At 56.6% G+C, this 15,663-nt stretch overlaps 2 protein-coding genes across 3 annotated transcripts in view; both read right to left on the bottom strand.

The window, feature by feature from the left end:
• The window catches only part of NLGN3 (neuroligin 3), a 35,206-nt gene extending 33,638 nt beyond the window's left edge, over nucleotides 1–1,568 (bottom strand). The window contains exon 1 of one of the 2 annotated variants that reach the window (XM_040572480.1): nucleotides 1,441–1,568. The gene's annotated coding sequence lies outside the window, so the exon portion shown is untranslated. The remainder of the gene's footprint in view (nucleotides 1–1,440) is intronic. The other variant, XM_040572478.1, reaches the window with a different exon arrangement.
• Nucleotides 1,569–6,133: 4,565 nt separating this feature from the next.
• MED12 (mediator complex subunit 12) overlaps nucleotides 6,134–15,663 on the bottom strand; it is a 37,279-nt gene continuing 27,749 nt past the window's right edge. Inside the window, 11 exon segments of the mRNA XM_040572063.1 lie at nucleotides 6,134–6,471; nucleotides 8,774–8,855; nucleotides 9,031–9,065; nucleotides 9,068–9,218; nucleotides 11,855–12,017; nucleotides 12,629–12,846; nucleotides 13,063–13,143; nucleotides 13,618–13,823; nucleotides 14,019–14,169; nucleotides 14,508–14,885; nucleotides 15,446–15,607. Of these exon segments, the coding sequence (XP_040427997.1) occupies nucleotides 6,428–6,471; nucleotides 8,774–8,855; nucleotides 9,031–9,065; nucleotides 9,068–9,218; nucleotides 11,855–12,017; nucleotides 12,629–12,846; nucleotides 13,063–13,143; nucleotides 13,618–13,823; nucleotides 14,019–14,169; nucleotides 14,508–14,885; nucleotides 15,446–15,607 (1,671 nt within the window). The 3' untranslated portion in view covers nucleotides 6,134–6,427.

The raw sequence follows: 15,663 nt of genomic DNA, 5'->3' as shown, positions 1-15,663 counted from the left end.
GCCGCACGTTTGCAGGTGTCCAACCCAACTCCCCATCCCGACCGTCCGTGTAACCATGGCAACTGCACATGCAAGCGGCAAACCGAGGATCTGGGCTAACTGCAAATGCAAATGAAGCAAACACATGCACAATGCTAAAAGTGTGACCTCTAAATGTCAGCGTTTAAACCGTTTTGCAGACACCGGCTCTGGTGGCTGCCGCCCGCAGAGCCCTGCTCCCACGGGGACCTGGGGGCGCCCAGCCCTGCCGCAGGGGGGTGCCGAGGATGCTCCGGTCCAGCGCGGGGGGACGAGGAGGTACATGCGCTTCCCGAGAGCACCCCTGCGTGATGGGCAACGGGGGCACCTCCAGCCCTCCTGCTTCACGCCACAGCCACCTCCCCGAGGGAGTTGCGCAGCCTCGGGAAGGGCTGCAAGCAGGGGCACTGGGACACGCTGCCATCGCAGAGAGCGTGGCGCGGAGAGCGGCTGGCTGGAGGGTGCCGGGTGAGGACGAGGGCTGCCTTGTCGGGGGCATGCCGGCCGCCTGCAGCACACCCCTTGGCGCGGTCCCTGGTCACGCCAACCACCACCGACGGTGGCTGTCCCGCTGCACGGCTTCGAGCACGACGGAGCCGGGCCACGGCGGCAGCACACGGCGGCGGAGCCCCCGGCAGCGACCCGTGCGCCACGTGCTCCTCGCCCTGCCCGGGGACGGGCACACCCGGTGCGACGGAGCCCGGTGTACGCCCGCTGCGCCTGCCGCCGGGCCCCACGCTGGGCACGGGGGCCGGGAACGCCGGCAGCTCCGCCAGCCCGTGCCAGCTCCGAGCCGAGCCGAGCCGGGCCGGGCCGGGCCGCGGGTCTCCCCCTGCCCTTGGCCAAGGGATGCTCGGCCCCGGCACAGCACCGCCCCGGCACAGCACCCCGCCGCCCTGCCCGGCCCGGCCCGGCTCGGCTCGGCTCGGCTCGTTCCCCCCGCCCCCGGGCAGCGCCGCGCCGGGCCGAACCGGGCCGGGCCGGGGCCGGCGGTGCGGGGCGAGCCGCGATGGACGGGACGGGACCGGATCGAGCCGAGCCGAGCCGTGCCTGGGGGGCCGCGCAGCTGGGCGGGCGCACAATCCCCCTTTCAGCCCGTCGCCATGGCAACCCGCCGGCTCGCCGCGGCCGCTCATCCGGCCCCGTTAACCCCCGCCGTTACCGCCGCCCTCACCGCCGCGCCGCCCCGCCCGTTAACCCCCGCCGCGCCGCGCGGGACGGCGGGCACGGCACGGCACGGCACGGGCACGGCACGGCACGGCACGGCACGGCCCCCCGGCCCCGGCCCCGGCCCCCGCCCCGGCCCCCGCCCCGGCCCCCGCCCTCCCTTGGGAGCCCCATCCCGGCCGCCCGGTGCCCCCTCCCGGTGCCCCCCCCCCATCTCCCGTTGGGTGCCGGCCCGGGCCGTCGGGGCGCACTCACCGTCGGGGGCGGCGGCGCGGCTGGGCCATGCCGGGGGCGGCGGCGGCGGCGGCGGCGGCTGCTCCGCGCCCCGCGCTCCGCTCAGTCCGGCCCGACCCCGCACCGGGAGCGCGCGGCGCGTGCACGGCGGGGGCGGGCGGGGGAGGGGCCGCCGCCGCAGCACCCCTTCGGTGCCGCCGCCGGTACACCGAGCGGCCCCCGGGACCCGCACCGCCCTGCGGGATGCGCGGAGAGGGCAGCCGGCCCGGCGGAGCCCGGCGCGCCCGGGACCGCACCCCCGGGACCGCCACGGCCCCGGGAACCCCGCCCGGGCACCGGCACCGACCGACCCCCGGGAGGGGGGCACCGGCACCGGCACCGGCACCGCCCGGGGCACCCCGCAGCGCCCTTCCCGGGAGCACCCGCCCCGGCCCGGGCATCTCCGCACAGCCCCGGGCGCCCTGCACCGCCCTGAGCATCCCGGCGTGGCCGTGAGCATCCCGCTCCGCCCCGGGCATCTCTGTGCTGCCCCGGGCAGCCCGCACGGCCCCGAGGGTCCCTGCGGTGTCCTGGGGGTCCCACCCCGCCCAGGATGCCTCTGCAGGGCCCCGAGCATCCCACGCCACCCTGGGCACCCCCGCACAGCCCCAGCGTCCTGTCCCGCCGTGCCCTGTACCCACCCCGGCCACTCCGCACGGGCCCCTCTCCACCCGCCCGCAGCCCCGTGGTGCCCTGGCACAGCCCTGCCCGTCGGAACAGCCCCCCCAGCACATTTTGCCACGGCCAGGGGAGCAGCCCCCACCTCTCCACTGCCCCGCAGCACCCAGCCGGTCTGGGGGGGGTCCATCAGGTACCAGTACGGGGTGCCCCAGTCCCAGCATCAGCCCCGGGGCCAGGCACAGCCGTCCCACCCCGTTCCGTGCGTGGAGCTGCGGGCTCAGCAGACACAGCCCCACAGCCCCAGCAGCACTCCCAGCCCCCCCCCCAGCCCCTCTGTCACCCCCATTTCCTCCTGGTGTGCCCTCTCCCAGCCCGGGGACGTTCCCCCTCCGCGCTCAGCCTCCTGGCACAGCCTCTCCCCCAGCCTGCCCGTGCCGGGGCTACCTTGCTGTTTCATTCCTGCCTGATGGGATTACAGAAATCATTTGAAACAGGGCACGGATTTGGGTCCTGCTGGATGTGTCTGCGTTCTCCGCAGCTCTCTGCCATTGCCAGGGCAGCATCAGCCGCGGTGCCTGATCAAAGAGAAGGACGTGCAATTACCAGCAGACACCTCCACGCGTTCCAGTCTGGGGATGGGAGCTGGGCTCTGCCTCCCTCCCGCTGCCAGAGCTGCAGCCCAGACCCGACACGGGCTCTGCGGAGCAGCCACCGCTTCCCATTTAAGATGCTTGTGCGACAGCATGTGAAGGGCAGGCATTTATTTCAGCTCTCCCGATGCCACTGAGTCAGTGAGCGTGCAGCCAAGGGGATGCCTGCACTCGGACGCTGCAGAGCGGGTCAGAGCTTTCCTGCCCCGCTCCCTCTTCCAGGGCTGCTCCTTGGTGGGCGGCAGCTCGAGCAGTTTCATTGCTGACCCTTTACACCCAGGAGCTGCCCTCAGTCACCCCACGCACCATCAGAGCCCTGTGCCCGCTGGGATGGATGCACCAGCCCTGCCCTGAGCCCCTGCGCACCACCTGCAGCAGCACCCGCGCTCCCTGGTAGACCGTCCGCCCCCAGCAGCGTCTCAGGGGCACCCTGGGCTGCCCCCACAGCAGCAGGGCTCCGGGCACAGCCCCCCACATCTTACTGCCCACCAAAACCAGCCCGGGGGGGCTGTGCCGGGGGCCGCAGCTGCGGCTCGTCACCCGCACGGGGAGCACTGGGCACTCGCGGGGCTGCTCAGCCCCCGGCTCCAGCAGCTGGAGCAGGCAGCGAGCGATTTCCTTGCACAACACCAGTTCTCGTGGTGCCTGACAAGCTGCCTCTGCCCCCGGCACAGTCCGTGCAGGCTGCTGGTGCCGGGTGGGGTGGGTGCACGGGGCAGGACCTGTTGCTGCCTATCTGCTGCCCCGGCTGCGCCGAGCCTCCCGTGACCTCAGGCCCCTTCCCATGCCCCGGGCATGTGCTGGGCAGCATCACCCACGCACGCTGCCCTTGGGCTCTGCGCAGGCACCCCTGGGGCTTTGAGCCCCACAGAGCCCAGTGACCTGCACCCTCACGCGGTTCCAGCATCAGCCCCCCAGCCCCCAAGACTGATTAAAGGCCACAGGGAGGCTGCGTGCATTGGTCAATGGGCAGCGTGATAAAATCCCCCCGTCGCCTCTGGCTGTGTCTTAAGCAGCATTTAGCTGCGACTCAGAGAAGGAGCAGAAGGGCTGGAAGCTGTCAGAGCTACTTAAAACTGCCACTGCTCAGTGCTAGCGCGCAGCACAGCAAGGGGGGGCTGGGAGGCAGGCGGCCAGGCTGGGCAGAGCGGCTGTGCCCTGCGCCCTGCCCAGGTCTTGCTCCAGTCCCTGTGTCCCCCGCAGCCTCTGCCCCCGCTGACAGCCTTGGGGCAGCCTGGGGGTAGCAGGGGGGCCACAGAGGTGCTTGTCCTGCGCTCAGCCGGCTGGCGTGGCTGGGGGGAGCCTTCTGCAGGAGCAAACACTGGGAGCAGCCCCTGTGCTGGGCTGTGCAACAAATGAGGGTCAACCGGCAGCAGGAAGGCAGAGAGGGACGAGGCATCTCCTTCCCCCCGGGGAGACGTGGAAAGCCCTTGGCACCAGACCCTGGGACCCCTGAAAGGGAACAAAACGAGAGGCCAACCCCCAGCTCCGTGCTCTGCCGCCGCAGCCCCCACCCCACCGCAGCCCCCACCGCTGCACCCCGGCCCAGGGCCGCCCATGGCACTGCCGCCGCCGCCGCCCGCTCCGGCTGCTGCAGAGCCGCCCTCCTCCCACCAGCAGCGCGGCAGCGATGCAGAAGGCAGCATCCAAGATGCCGCCTGGCGCAGGCTCAGCCGCCTCCCAGGGCCTGCAGAGGAGGGGGCCGCAGGCAGCGGCCGCACACGCCCCGGAGAGAGGGGCTCTGCGCGCCCAGGGGCAGCGCCCAGCTCGCCCAGGCCGCGGCTGCGCCAGCCCCCCCCAGCCCACCCAGCGTGGCTTGTTTTTTGGCACCCCGCTCCCAGGCAGGACGAGGAGGGGGACACGGCCCTCTCCCAGCCCAGCCGTGGGTCCCTTGGTGGCTGCTGGCGGCGCTGTGTCACTGAGTGCGCGCTGCATGCAAGCAGAGCCCCACAGCCCAGAGCCCTGGGCACAGGGGGCCCAGGCAGGCTGCTCCTCCCAGCCAGCTGGGGCTGTGCCCCGGCCTGATGCTCATTGAAGGGGACAAGCAGCCGTGCACAGAGGAAGTCACCCTACACACAACTGTCCGTTCTCATTAGCGAGGGAGCCTGTCTCCATCAGTCCTGGCCAGCAACACCTTCCCCCCCCCCATGCAGCACAGCAGGAGCCCAGTCCAGGCGCAAGGAAGCTGCAGGGTGGGGATGAGCAGGGTGCACAGCTCCCCCCCAGCGAGGGAAGGGCCCAGATCCAGCTCTTGCAGCAGCAGGAGCCAGCCCAGGAGCTCTGGCAAGTCAGGCTCCCTCCTGTCCATCAGCCTGAGCAAAACCGAGGGCATCCCCCTTCTTCCTCCCCCCCAGCTCCCACAGCCTGCCGCCTTCTTGTCCTCACGCTGCTGTGGCCCACCCTACGTACTGGTAATAAACCATTTTAGTTTATTTTGCCTTGGAGTTAAAGTTAACTGGAGCTCTTTCATGAGGCCCTGCAAGCCTCACAAGCTCCCACCCTCCTAGGGCAGAAGTAAAATACTGGTCCAGAAAACGTACTAAGGGAACTACTGCAGGTCAAGTGGTCCCCAGGCAACTTGTGGAAGAACCAAGGAAAGAAGAAAGGTGCTGGTCAGCGTGGCTCCCAGCTTCGACAGACAGCAGGAGGGGAGAGAACCAGCACTGCAACTAAACAAAGCCAAAGCAGTCTGCCACACACAGACAGACGAGACTCCTGAGCAGCAGGCTGCATTAGCTGCGTCTGAAGGTGAGAATGCAGAACGTTACCCACCCAGAAAAGCACTGGGGCTGTCAGGAAGGAGCTAACAGATGAGCCTTGGTGCTTACAAGCAAAACTGTGCTCAGAGAAGTACTGTTCTGAGTGCATTCGGGCTGCAGCTCCTCCTAGATTGCAGAGGTACCAGCTTGAGCGTCTCTGATGCTGCTGTGGCTGGGAAGCTGGGCTTGTTAGGGCTCAGAATCTCTCATTTACCTTCCTCTTTGCTCTTAAACCTCTGTCCGTTGGCACATGCCAGAGACTGCTAGTAAAGCCCTAAATCAACATACAAAGCCTATGAAGTGTGCACAAACCCTAGAACGCACGTGAACACCAGCTTATGAAACAAGTAAGGAAGAAAGGCTTTCCTTCCCAAACCAAAAGGCTCTGCCTCAGCAACATGCCCATTCACAAAAGCAGAAAATGCAGACATCAGTTCTACTGAGAAAGAGATAAAGACCATGCGCAGAGGTGCTGCTGGGCTGTACGGGGAAGCTGGGAGGAGCTTGAAGGAGGAAAAGCAGACTCTGAATACACACTCCTTTTGCAAAGTAAGCTCTCTGTATTCATCCGAGAATGTCTGCAGTACAGGGTTCATCTGGTATAAATAAAGTACAAAATTTTACAATGTCTTAATCATTATTTTAACAAAAATACTAAAAACTGAGTAAAAACTGAAACCAAAGTGGGAAGGGAGACTATCGGCCACAAGGGAGCTCCATAAACGTTTGTAGAAATTGGATAGTAAAAACACTTTCTCTGTACAATAAAACCATCCTCCTGGCATCTCCCTGTGAGATGGGCAGCGGCAGCACACAGCACTTGGGGCACGAGCCCAAGGACAGCGGCTGGGAGCAGTCCCAGTCTGCAGGTCAGGCTGAAGAGGCTGTATCCAGTCCACAGTGATGTCTCCCTCCTGGACCAGGCTGAAGTGCCACAGATCAGTAGCGTCCAAACGGGTTGTTGTTCTGCTGTGGCTGTGTATCTGTTGGGGTCAAGAGTTAAGACAGTCGTAAGGTTTTGTTCAGCAAGCAGATTCCCCCCCCATCACCAGCGCAGCTCCGAGGGGTATGTTGCAGTGCGTGAGGAAAAACAAAACAAAACATAACACGCTTATATCCTTTATGGCACTCCCTGTTCTGCTCATTTCTCTGAGGCTTTAGACAGGAGCACAATCAGGACCCCACTTTCTTTGAGGAAGAGACAGATATGCACCAGTCCCAATCCCAAAGCTTCTCCAGAGGAGATCTCTCAAGGCACAACTGGTGCACCACAACAAAGCTCTGAAAGATGGCAGCAAGTTAGGACGATGAGGCTACGGGCAAATTATTTCTGTACTTTGAAAGAAAATCCGCCCTATAAGATTGCACAACACCTGGAGCCAAACAAGCTGTTCAGACAGCTAGTGTCAAATATTCATCCTCGGGTACACCCAGAAACCAGACTTACCGAAGGTTTCAGGAACTCTTCTGACTCCCTGACAGTATGTAGGTACAAATGAACAACATACCCAAAGGACTTCCAGGTGGAACAAAAGGGACAGGAAACATGGTAAGGTTTTATTAAAGACCCTCATGAAACTTCTCGACTGCTGGGACCGATGCTTGGTGACGCACGCTGCTCAAAAGTATACTTGGGTACTAAGTGATTAATAAAATCTGTGAGTTTTTTCTTGAAACCCAATCAGCACGTCTTATGCTGCAGACTAAGTAAAAGGAGACCAGTGTAACCCGAGGCTAGCCCGCCCTCTTTCCTCTCTCAACTCCGCTAGACAATAGCATATTTAGGAATATCCTGGAACCTCCTGACCCACCGTGAGCCCAAGGTATTCTTGTCTCCCTCCTACAAGATATTCTTGGTTATGTCCTGCTTTCTACTGCACCCCGGACACTGCAAACCAGAACTCCAGATGGTTCTTGGTGGAGCTGATGCAAGCCCACTGAGGTGGCATGGAAGCTGCATGCTGACACATGGCTGCATTGGACCCACGCATCCGTTCCATATAAAACCCCGCTCCGTTTGCTACACAGACAGGATAGGAAAATATGGCTATTCTGCTATATTCGGATACTTATATGAGATATTCCTCTACTTGAATGTCCTGGCTGGGATCCTTGCACAGACTTGTGGTTTGTGAAGCTGGCTAGTAGGAAACTTAGCACGTTAAAACTTCTATTTGCCTTTTTTGCGTTTGTTTTTGTCACAAGGACTAAGAACTTTATCAAGGAACAAGTGTAAGCACTATTGTTTGGCCATTATTTGTTGCAGACATCTGTTACACATGAAAACTATGCACATAGGAAAGAAACACCTCCACCCGTGATTGTATCAAGCCTTTCCCAAGCACAAGCCTACTCTGAGAAACAGCCAATTTAAGAAACTGAATTAACCAAGCAGATAGATCAAAATCTGCCAAATGTATTTTTACTTGACATCGAGCTGTAGGCATTCACATCCTTGACTACCGTAGAAATGGTGGCCCAGCAAGAAAAAAGGAGGGTTGTCAGCTCCCAACCACCAAGCTCCCAGCCCCCACCACACACAGTTACAGCTAGCACACTCAACACACTGCAAAAACCCCGTGCAGCCCATTCGTAGGCATTTTCATAGCGTTGCTGCCATTTTTTACGGCACAAAAGCCAGTAAGGTGACAGTAAAACAGCAGGTGGTTCAGAGGGGAACAGCACAGGCACTGGGTTCCGTTTCTCGGCCCCCAGCCAGCAGTTAAATACAGATTATAGGAATAGTTGCAGAGTGCCAGACTACAACCATCATCTGTGCCATTACCCTGTCTGTGACAGCAGCCACAGAAGCCCACAGAACACAGCAAGTATGAAGCAGTGCTTCCTAGAGTACCCTCGTTGCCTCCAAGAAGTCTTGTCCTGATCCATCTCTGGGTCACCCACCACGTGAATGCCGCAGGATTACAACATCCCTGAGCCCCTCAGAGGTCATTCACAGCAGAGGAAGCATCTCTGAACGCTTTAAAGCTGCAGACTGAACCCTTCTGAGAAAACTGCATGACAGCCCCTACAAAGGCTCAGCTCTCTCATCCCTCTGCATGCAGCAGGTCTGGAAGGTCGTTCACATGCTGGCAGCACTGCCTGCCCTGCTGTCGTGCCCCTTTGGGCCAGGAGCTCAAAGTCCTGATGCCATTTCCCTGCCAACATCATTTATGGCCTCAGACAGACAGTTTGGCTTGGCCCTGCTTCCCTACACCAGGGTACCTGCAGTAGGGAACGGCAGGGGAGGAGATTAGGGACAGGATCACGAACACTAAGGCTTACTGGAAAGCTGCTGTTGAAGTTGTCGAACCAAAGCAGCCGTTTGCTGCTGCTGCTGCGTCTGCTGAAGGCCCTGGCGCTGGAACTGCAAAGACAGAAACGTGGTTACAGCCGCACCACCTGGCTGGCACTCTCAGCATTCACCCAAGCCCTGGGAAGTGCAGGGGAGGGAGAAGGGTGTGGGAGGGGAGGATGTAGGTAGAACACGGTTGGATTTGTGCTGGAATATTGCATCCCTCTGTCTCCGAGGGAACACTCACAATGGGCTGCTGGGGGGGAAGAGCCTGCATCCCAGCCCTGGGGGCTGGCCCTGCGCCTGTGGCTGAGGCACTGTGGAGACCTGGGGCTGCTGCTGTGGCTGTGGCTGCGGTGGAGGCGGCTGCTGCTGCTGTTGTTGTTGCTGTTGTTGCTGTTGCTGCTGCTGTTGTTGTTGCTGCTGCTGTTGCTGCTGGGAAGACAAAAGAGAAGGGGCCATCAGGGACCTGTCTGGCAGGGCTAAAGGGGAAAGGACGTTCTACCGCAGTAACATACTCTTATACCACTTTCCTCACAAGTACCTAAATTACACAAATTTTACCAGGACCCTGCCCCAGGCTGAGAAATTGCATGAAACACAGTGACAGTAACAAAATTCTTCTGTAAGATGAGTTTTCAGCAGATGGCAGGAAGAGAACTACAAGTCTACTTGTCAGCTGGGGAATGACTAGGAGTAAAAACAATACAAGAATGGAAAACAACTAAGAGCTATCTCCGGAGGTTGGCCAGTTCATTTCTTGCCTCCCAGTAAGATCAGCAATACCTGCTTCAGTGAGTATTTGCCTGACCTGTTCTCAAAATGTTTCCAGACATAGCAGCACAGCTCCTATAATCTCTGTTCAATCCATTTCACATCACACACCTGGCTACTCCTACTGGGGTTTTCTAGTCTATCTTGAATCTCGTATGTTAAGATTTAAGGTCATTTCTCTTCCTACAGCCGCGTGGCACGAACAGGTAAGAGGTTTTTTTGTGGATTTGTTAGTTTTAAAAAGACAGAATCTGGGGACTCCCCTTGTCTCTCCTTCTCTAACTTGAAGCCCAGCTATTTCAGCCTTTCCTCCTCAGAAACATTCCCCAACTCTTCAAGCCATCTTACTGCCCTTCTCTGCCACTCCTGGCAGCGATGCTACATGTCAGTAACAGGACGTAGATAAAACTGGATGCAATGCTCCAACCTAGATGTTGACAGAACTAGTTAAAGAAAGAAGAATATAGAGAGACAGAATATTCTGTTGAGGTAGTTTTAAACTCTCTAGGTCAACAGAAGAGTTTCTAGCAGAAACAGAACACCACTAAAACTATCATAAAAACTATCATAAAAAGACATGGTGTTGACAGATACAGTTCTGATCACTGGCTCAAAAGGGTAAGGTTCAAACCTTGAACAGACTCAGAAAACAGACAAAAATGTATCAGGAGAAGGGATGATATCTTATGAGAGGAGGTCAGAAAAACCTGACCTACGAAAGATGCAAGTGCTCCCTAGGAGTACACTGGGTAAACAGCAGAGAGAAAGAAGAGACAGTAAACAAGGACAAAAGAGCCAGGACACAGCAGAGAGTAATAATTGGGTACAAGAACCACTCACAAACACATTGAAGCTCGGACCAAGGATTCTACCCATCAAAGGGAATGAGTTTCTAGACCAGCCTCCTAACTTCCATCTTAAGCCAATTTGGTCCCTTAGGTTCATGAAATGGTTACTATGACCTCGATAAGCAGGTAACCGACTCAGTGAGCCTGGAGACCCTCCTCCTGATTTCATGTCCTGCCTCCTTGCAACAGCTGACTACCACCCATGGAAAACAGAAGGCCATGCTTCCTTTCTACAAGCTACTGCATGTGACAGTCAACTCAAGCATCAGGAGCCTGCTCCACATCTGGTATGCTCCTGACAATACAGCAAGAGTCACTGTAATCGTAGAGATTTTGGGCACTCCACATTTTTTGAGTAACCAAGCAGTGTCAGCTAAAAGCTGAAGGTACACGTTAAGTTACTGAGCTAGGAAAACTGCTAGCAACTTGTCTGAGGTATGTTCTTTCCCTAAATACAAGTGATGGAGAATGCTAAAAGAAACCCACTGAATAGTCAGAAGGTGCTACTCATCAAAAGGGCTAAAAGCTGCTGACCACGCTACAGGCAGTCTCTTGTCCAGTACAAGGCAGCAATTCTCAAATACTGCTGACTGTGGCACTCTGCAGAAACCACTGTCTTGCTCAGGCCCCTCTCAGAAAGCTAAGTGTCATCACCCATATTCTACCAGTTTGCTAGGTCTTGTCATAAGGCACACAATTCACCAAGTAACCCACAAACTCCCTATTTTTGTGTTTCCCTTTCAATTCAAAGCATTCCTATAACTCCAAGGAATGTGTATCTATATTCAATACGGGTATTTATTATTCATAAGGCCATAATGCAAATCCATGGAATACTCCATGGAGTTAACACACACCTGTGAACTTCTCCGAACCTAGAGTTAGGCCTATCAGCTCACTGGATCAGTCTTTCATCATCTACTGTTAAATGTGGAGTACATGGACTGATTCACACCAGATTTCCTGCCTCTGGGAATCGTGAACGACACCTACTTTGATCTTGTGAAAACACAGACATGCCCCTAAAACTGATCTTATAAAGAATGACTCTGCCTGCCCTGGTATGGGCGGGGGGGGGGTTCATTTCGTTTCTAGCTCCTGCAACACTTAATTTCTAAGACAGTTAGCATTTTGCATGATCTTATGGGCCCAAACTGAGCAGGAAAAGGTAGGATGCAGGCCACAGAGGACTCAACAGACCTTTTGGGCTCTTCACTTTCTTTTAACCTCATGCTGGGTGACTGGCAAGAGGCAGTGCAGCAGGCGTCTCCATCAGGAGCAGCCAACTCCCCGGAAGGGAGAGCTGCCTAGCAAAGCATTACAGACAGCCCCCAAGAGCTGACATCCTTCTGGGCACACCGGGGCAGAGCACAGTGTTACTGACAGAGGACAGCATTTGGCAAGCCCCCTCCAGCTCCACTGGCCTTTGTCCCTCCAGCAACCACTCACCCTCAGCATCTGCTGCTGCTGTTGCTGCTGCTGCCTCAGGTACTGCTGCTGCTGCTGGTCAGGCAGTATCTGGCTGGGTCGAATTCCTGAGGGGACTCCTTGTGGACCCAAATGGTTCATCCCACTCATCATGGGGGCCTGCTGTATTGACTGGTGAGGGAATCTGCAAGAGAAAAGGACAAGCCCATGGAGTAAACGATTCACAGGCAGCTAGCTTCGCGAAACCAAACCCAACTGCTGCCATCAAGACAGACAGCTCAAACAGCGGCTTGCAACCCGTGCTGCTTCTCTGCAGAAAGGTGAGGGACACCAGTGACCTTCAAGGGCTCCATCCAACCTGTTTTTCCAGAAGCCCTAAGTAATGGTATATGGCCTACTGTTCTGCACTGTCTCACTGACGGATTTATGCCTGCCCAGGAGCAATGGAAGTACCATACCGCACCTTCAGAAGGTGAGCTGCTGGCTAGATTTAAATTCAAAAGACTGTGACTTTCCCAGGTCATTTACCTCATACTTCACAATTTCATCTTTCTCTCGTTAGTAACACCAGCTCCTGCCTGCAGCTAGCATCTCCGAATTTCATCCTATCTCTCTGTTTCTTCTCGGGACTGAAAGCTGGATAAAGATGCTCCCCGAGGGTGTAACGGACTCAGGTGCTGTGTAACACAGCATGGAGAATAGGCTTTGCACAGATTGCTGTTCAAGTTGTCTGGGCAGAGCAGGGAAGCCCTTGATGAAATACAGCTTATTAACATCCAGTAGGGTGGGAGGTACCTCTGTGTGTTGCCCAAGGTGTGCCCGTAGCCTGGAGCCTGCTGGTGCACATAGCCACTTGGTCTCTGCTGCATCTGTCTAACAGGATCCACCAGGGCAGGATTGGAGCTGGGGTGGGAATTTTGATAGGGCTGGCCAGAGTATGTAGGAGGTACCATCGTGCCTGACTGGGAGGGGTGCTGCTGAAGGCCTATGTGGGAGACGTAAGATGTGTAACCCTGAAACGAAATAAACAAAAATTTTGTTAGTCATGGGGCAGCATATATTCTCCTGTAAATGTGGTCACAAGACAGTTCGTCTCTGGGATTCAGATTTGTGCTGGCCAGAAAAGGAGTGAAAAGAGCCAAGAGATTCCAGGACTTAACAGCAGAAATGAAGACACTGCCATGTGCCGTAGCAAGACTCCAGTTTTACCTGTGGTCACTGCCACTTACCTGGGAGGGCTGCAGTGTTCCATAGGATGGGGTTGGAGCCATCTGGCGTACTGGCTGCTGTCCCATTATGCCTTGGCCCTGCTGGAAGGCAACATAGGAACAGTTTTTTCAACATCTCCAAAGGCCAGGACGCTGCTGCCCTCTCCTCAGCAGTCCCGCAATACCAGACAAGGGGCTTCACTGCTAAACCTACAAGGCTGCTTCATGGCACCCAGATGCTAATGACATTTGCCTCACCCTGACCTGGGGCAAACAAGCCGCTACCATCCCACCCCTCCACTGCCAGGATGTGTCCTCTCACTGCCCAACAGCTGCAAGACATCCCCAGTGCACCTCACTCAGAGTCTCCACCAACCGTTGGAGAAATGGTTCTAACAAAGCCATTGGCAAACACAGAGCTGCCCAGAGGAACAAACACCTTTTGAGGGCAGAAACAGAGACAGGGTTGGAGAGTTCTGGCCACAGTGGATAGTGGCAGCCAAGAGCGGACAGTGGCAGCCAACAGCTAGGACTTGCTGTGCTGTGGGGCCCAGCAAGAGCACATCTCTGACTTACCAGCTTTGCTTGAAGCTGCTGCCTCAGTATCTGTCCCTGGGACACCGGAGGTTGCTGTCTGTACACTGCTGGCTTGTAGGAGGGGTCAATGCCCATCATGCTCCCCATCCCTGAAGGCAGCACCCCACTATATGGAGGACGACTCTGAACAAGTTTCCCCAACGGCATGCGCACAGGTCTGTAGGATGTATCCAGGCGAGGGCCACCTGCAAGAGGAAAAGAAACAGACTGACTAGTCACGTGCTATCGTTGAGCCTTGTAGCTCCAGAATAACTGTTCATCACTATATCTGGATACGTGACAGGCAGAAGGGCAAGCGTGCGTAGAACCATCTCACAAGAGGGGGTCTTACAAGAGGTTCCCAAAGACATGCCCCACTCTCACCTCCCCTGTACACCTACCTGCTGGAAGAGGCTGATTCTGGGCATAGAGACCCACCGGTGATTGCCCATACGCTAGCCTAGACATAGTGCTTCCCGCCTGGTGATGCAAGAGATCTGTAGGCATGCCAACTCCATACGAAACCCCTCGGCTGGGACCCAACACAAAATCCTGCAAGGACCAAGAAGGGAGTAAGAGAGATCAGCGTGCACTGCAAATTCATGAACGGATCAAGCGTATGAAAGGGTTGCAAATTTCACAGGAGGAAGCCTGGGTCAGTCGCTGCCTGAGCTGAAAGCCTCCTTCCCACCCATCAGGGATTAAGGAAATGCTTGCCCTGCCCCAGGCTAGTAGAAACAGGACAGAGCTCCAGCAATCCCATCTGAGAGGAAACCTAAAATCTTCACCACTACGGCTTTCAGGCTCCTTAGAAAGACCCAAGGGAGTGCTCAGGGTTGGAGTAACGGGGTTGGACACAGGAGGTCCGTATCTGTTGGGCAGTCATTTACCTCACTTTTGCTGGCAGACTGGTTGCGTTTCTTGGTTTTGCTCTGTTTCTTCTTGCGTTCTTCAGTAGAGGTGGCAGGATTGGAGCTGGTTTTATCAGCCTTGGTTGGTTCCACAGCTTTCTTCTCTGGCTCTAAAGTCACAGGTGTAGGAGGCTCCTCCTCTTCAGGAGGCAATGGCAAGGGCTCCAGGTAATAACTGCGGGGCTTGGGTTTCAAGTGCGTGTGGTACAGAAGAAGCCTCTGCTGCTCCTCAAATCTAGACACCTTGCGGTCCACCCGGACTGTCCCAAACCACCCCCAGGACAGAGGGGCTGAGTGCTTTAAGCCCTCAAACAGGTCCCAAGGGGAAATCTTCTGCTTTGTAGAGACTTGCAAACCCTTGAAATCAAAAGAAATAAGAACCTCTAAGCCCCTGTTCTTTCTCCTGCTACAGGAAACTACACTTTCATCAGACTCCATTCCAGACGTTCCAGGACAAAAAAAAAAAAGACAGCCTGAGCCCTTACTAGTGGTAAGGGCCTACTAGTGGTTTTGCTCTTCCACAGGGCAAAGCAGTCATTTCTAAAAACCTTCATCAAAAACTGCCATTCTCCTTCATCCCGCCACTGACAGTCTCCTGCCACACACTGACAGTACCCGTTATGTCATGTGACAGGGATTATAGATTTTTTGCTTCATACAGCCATGAGTACAAAACAAAGGTTTAAATAATTTCTCAGGCCATAGCAGCAGGCATTGCTGAGCATTAACACCCAGCTTTGCCCTTTTCAGACATAGTTATGCGCCAGCTTGCCTGTGTGCAGCCAGCCATTTCAAGCTCGGCAGGCAACAAGGTGCTGCATACTGATGCCTCCCAAGCAGCGGAGACTCCCAGCATCAGAAGACGAGGCGAAACCTGCACTCAGAAGCTGTGAGGCAGACAGCAAAGCTTCACTTACCTCCTTCTTGAATATGGAGTCAAATCCAGCTATTTTATTGCCTTTGGTGTCAATGAGGGATCCCTGAGGTTCGCAGGTGATGACATCTCGGGTCTGCTTGGGAAGTGGCAGGAGCTGTCGTACCTTCTCCAGGCTGTCAGACTGCCGGTCCCCCAGCTCTTTCTGCACCAGTGGAATAGACAAAACTTCAAGAATTGCTCAGAAAAGAAAAAAAAAAA

Source organism: Cygnus olor, chromosome 13 (genome assembly GCF_009769625.2).
Source record: "Cygnus olor isolate bCygOlo1 chromosome 13, bCygOlo1.pri.v2, whole genome shotgun sequence".
NCBI lineage: Eukaryota > Metazoa > Chordata > Aves > Anseriformes > Anatidae > Cygnus > Cygnus olor.
This window is presented reverse-complemented; position numbering and strand designations above follow the sequence as displayed.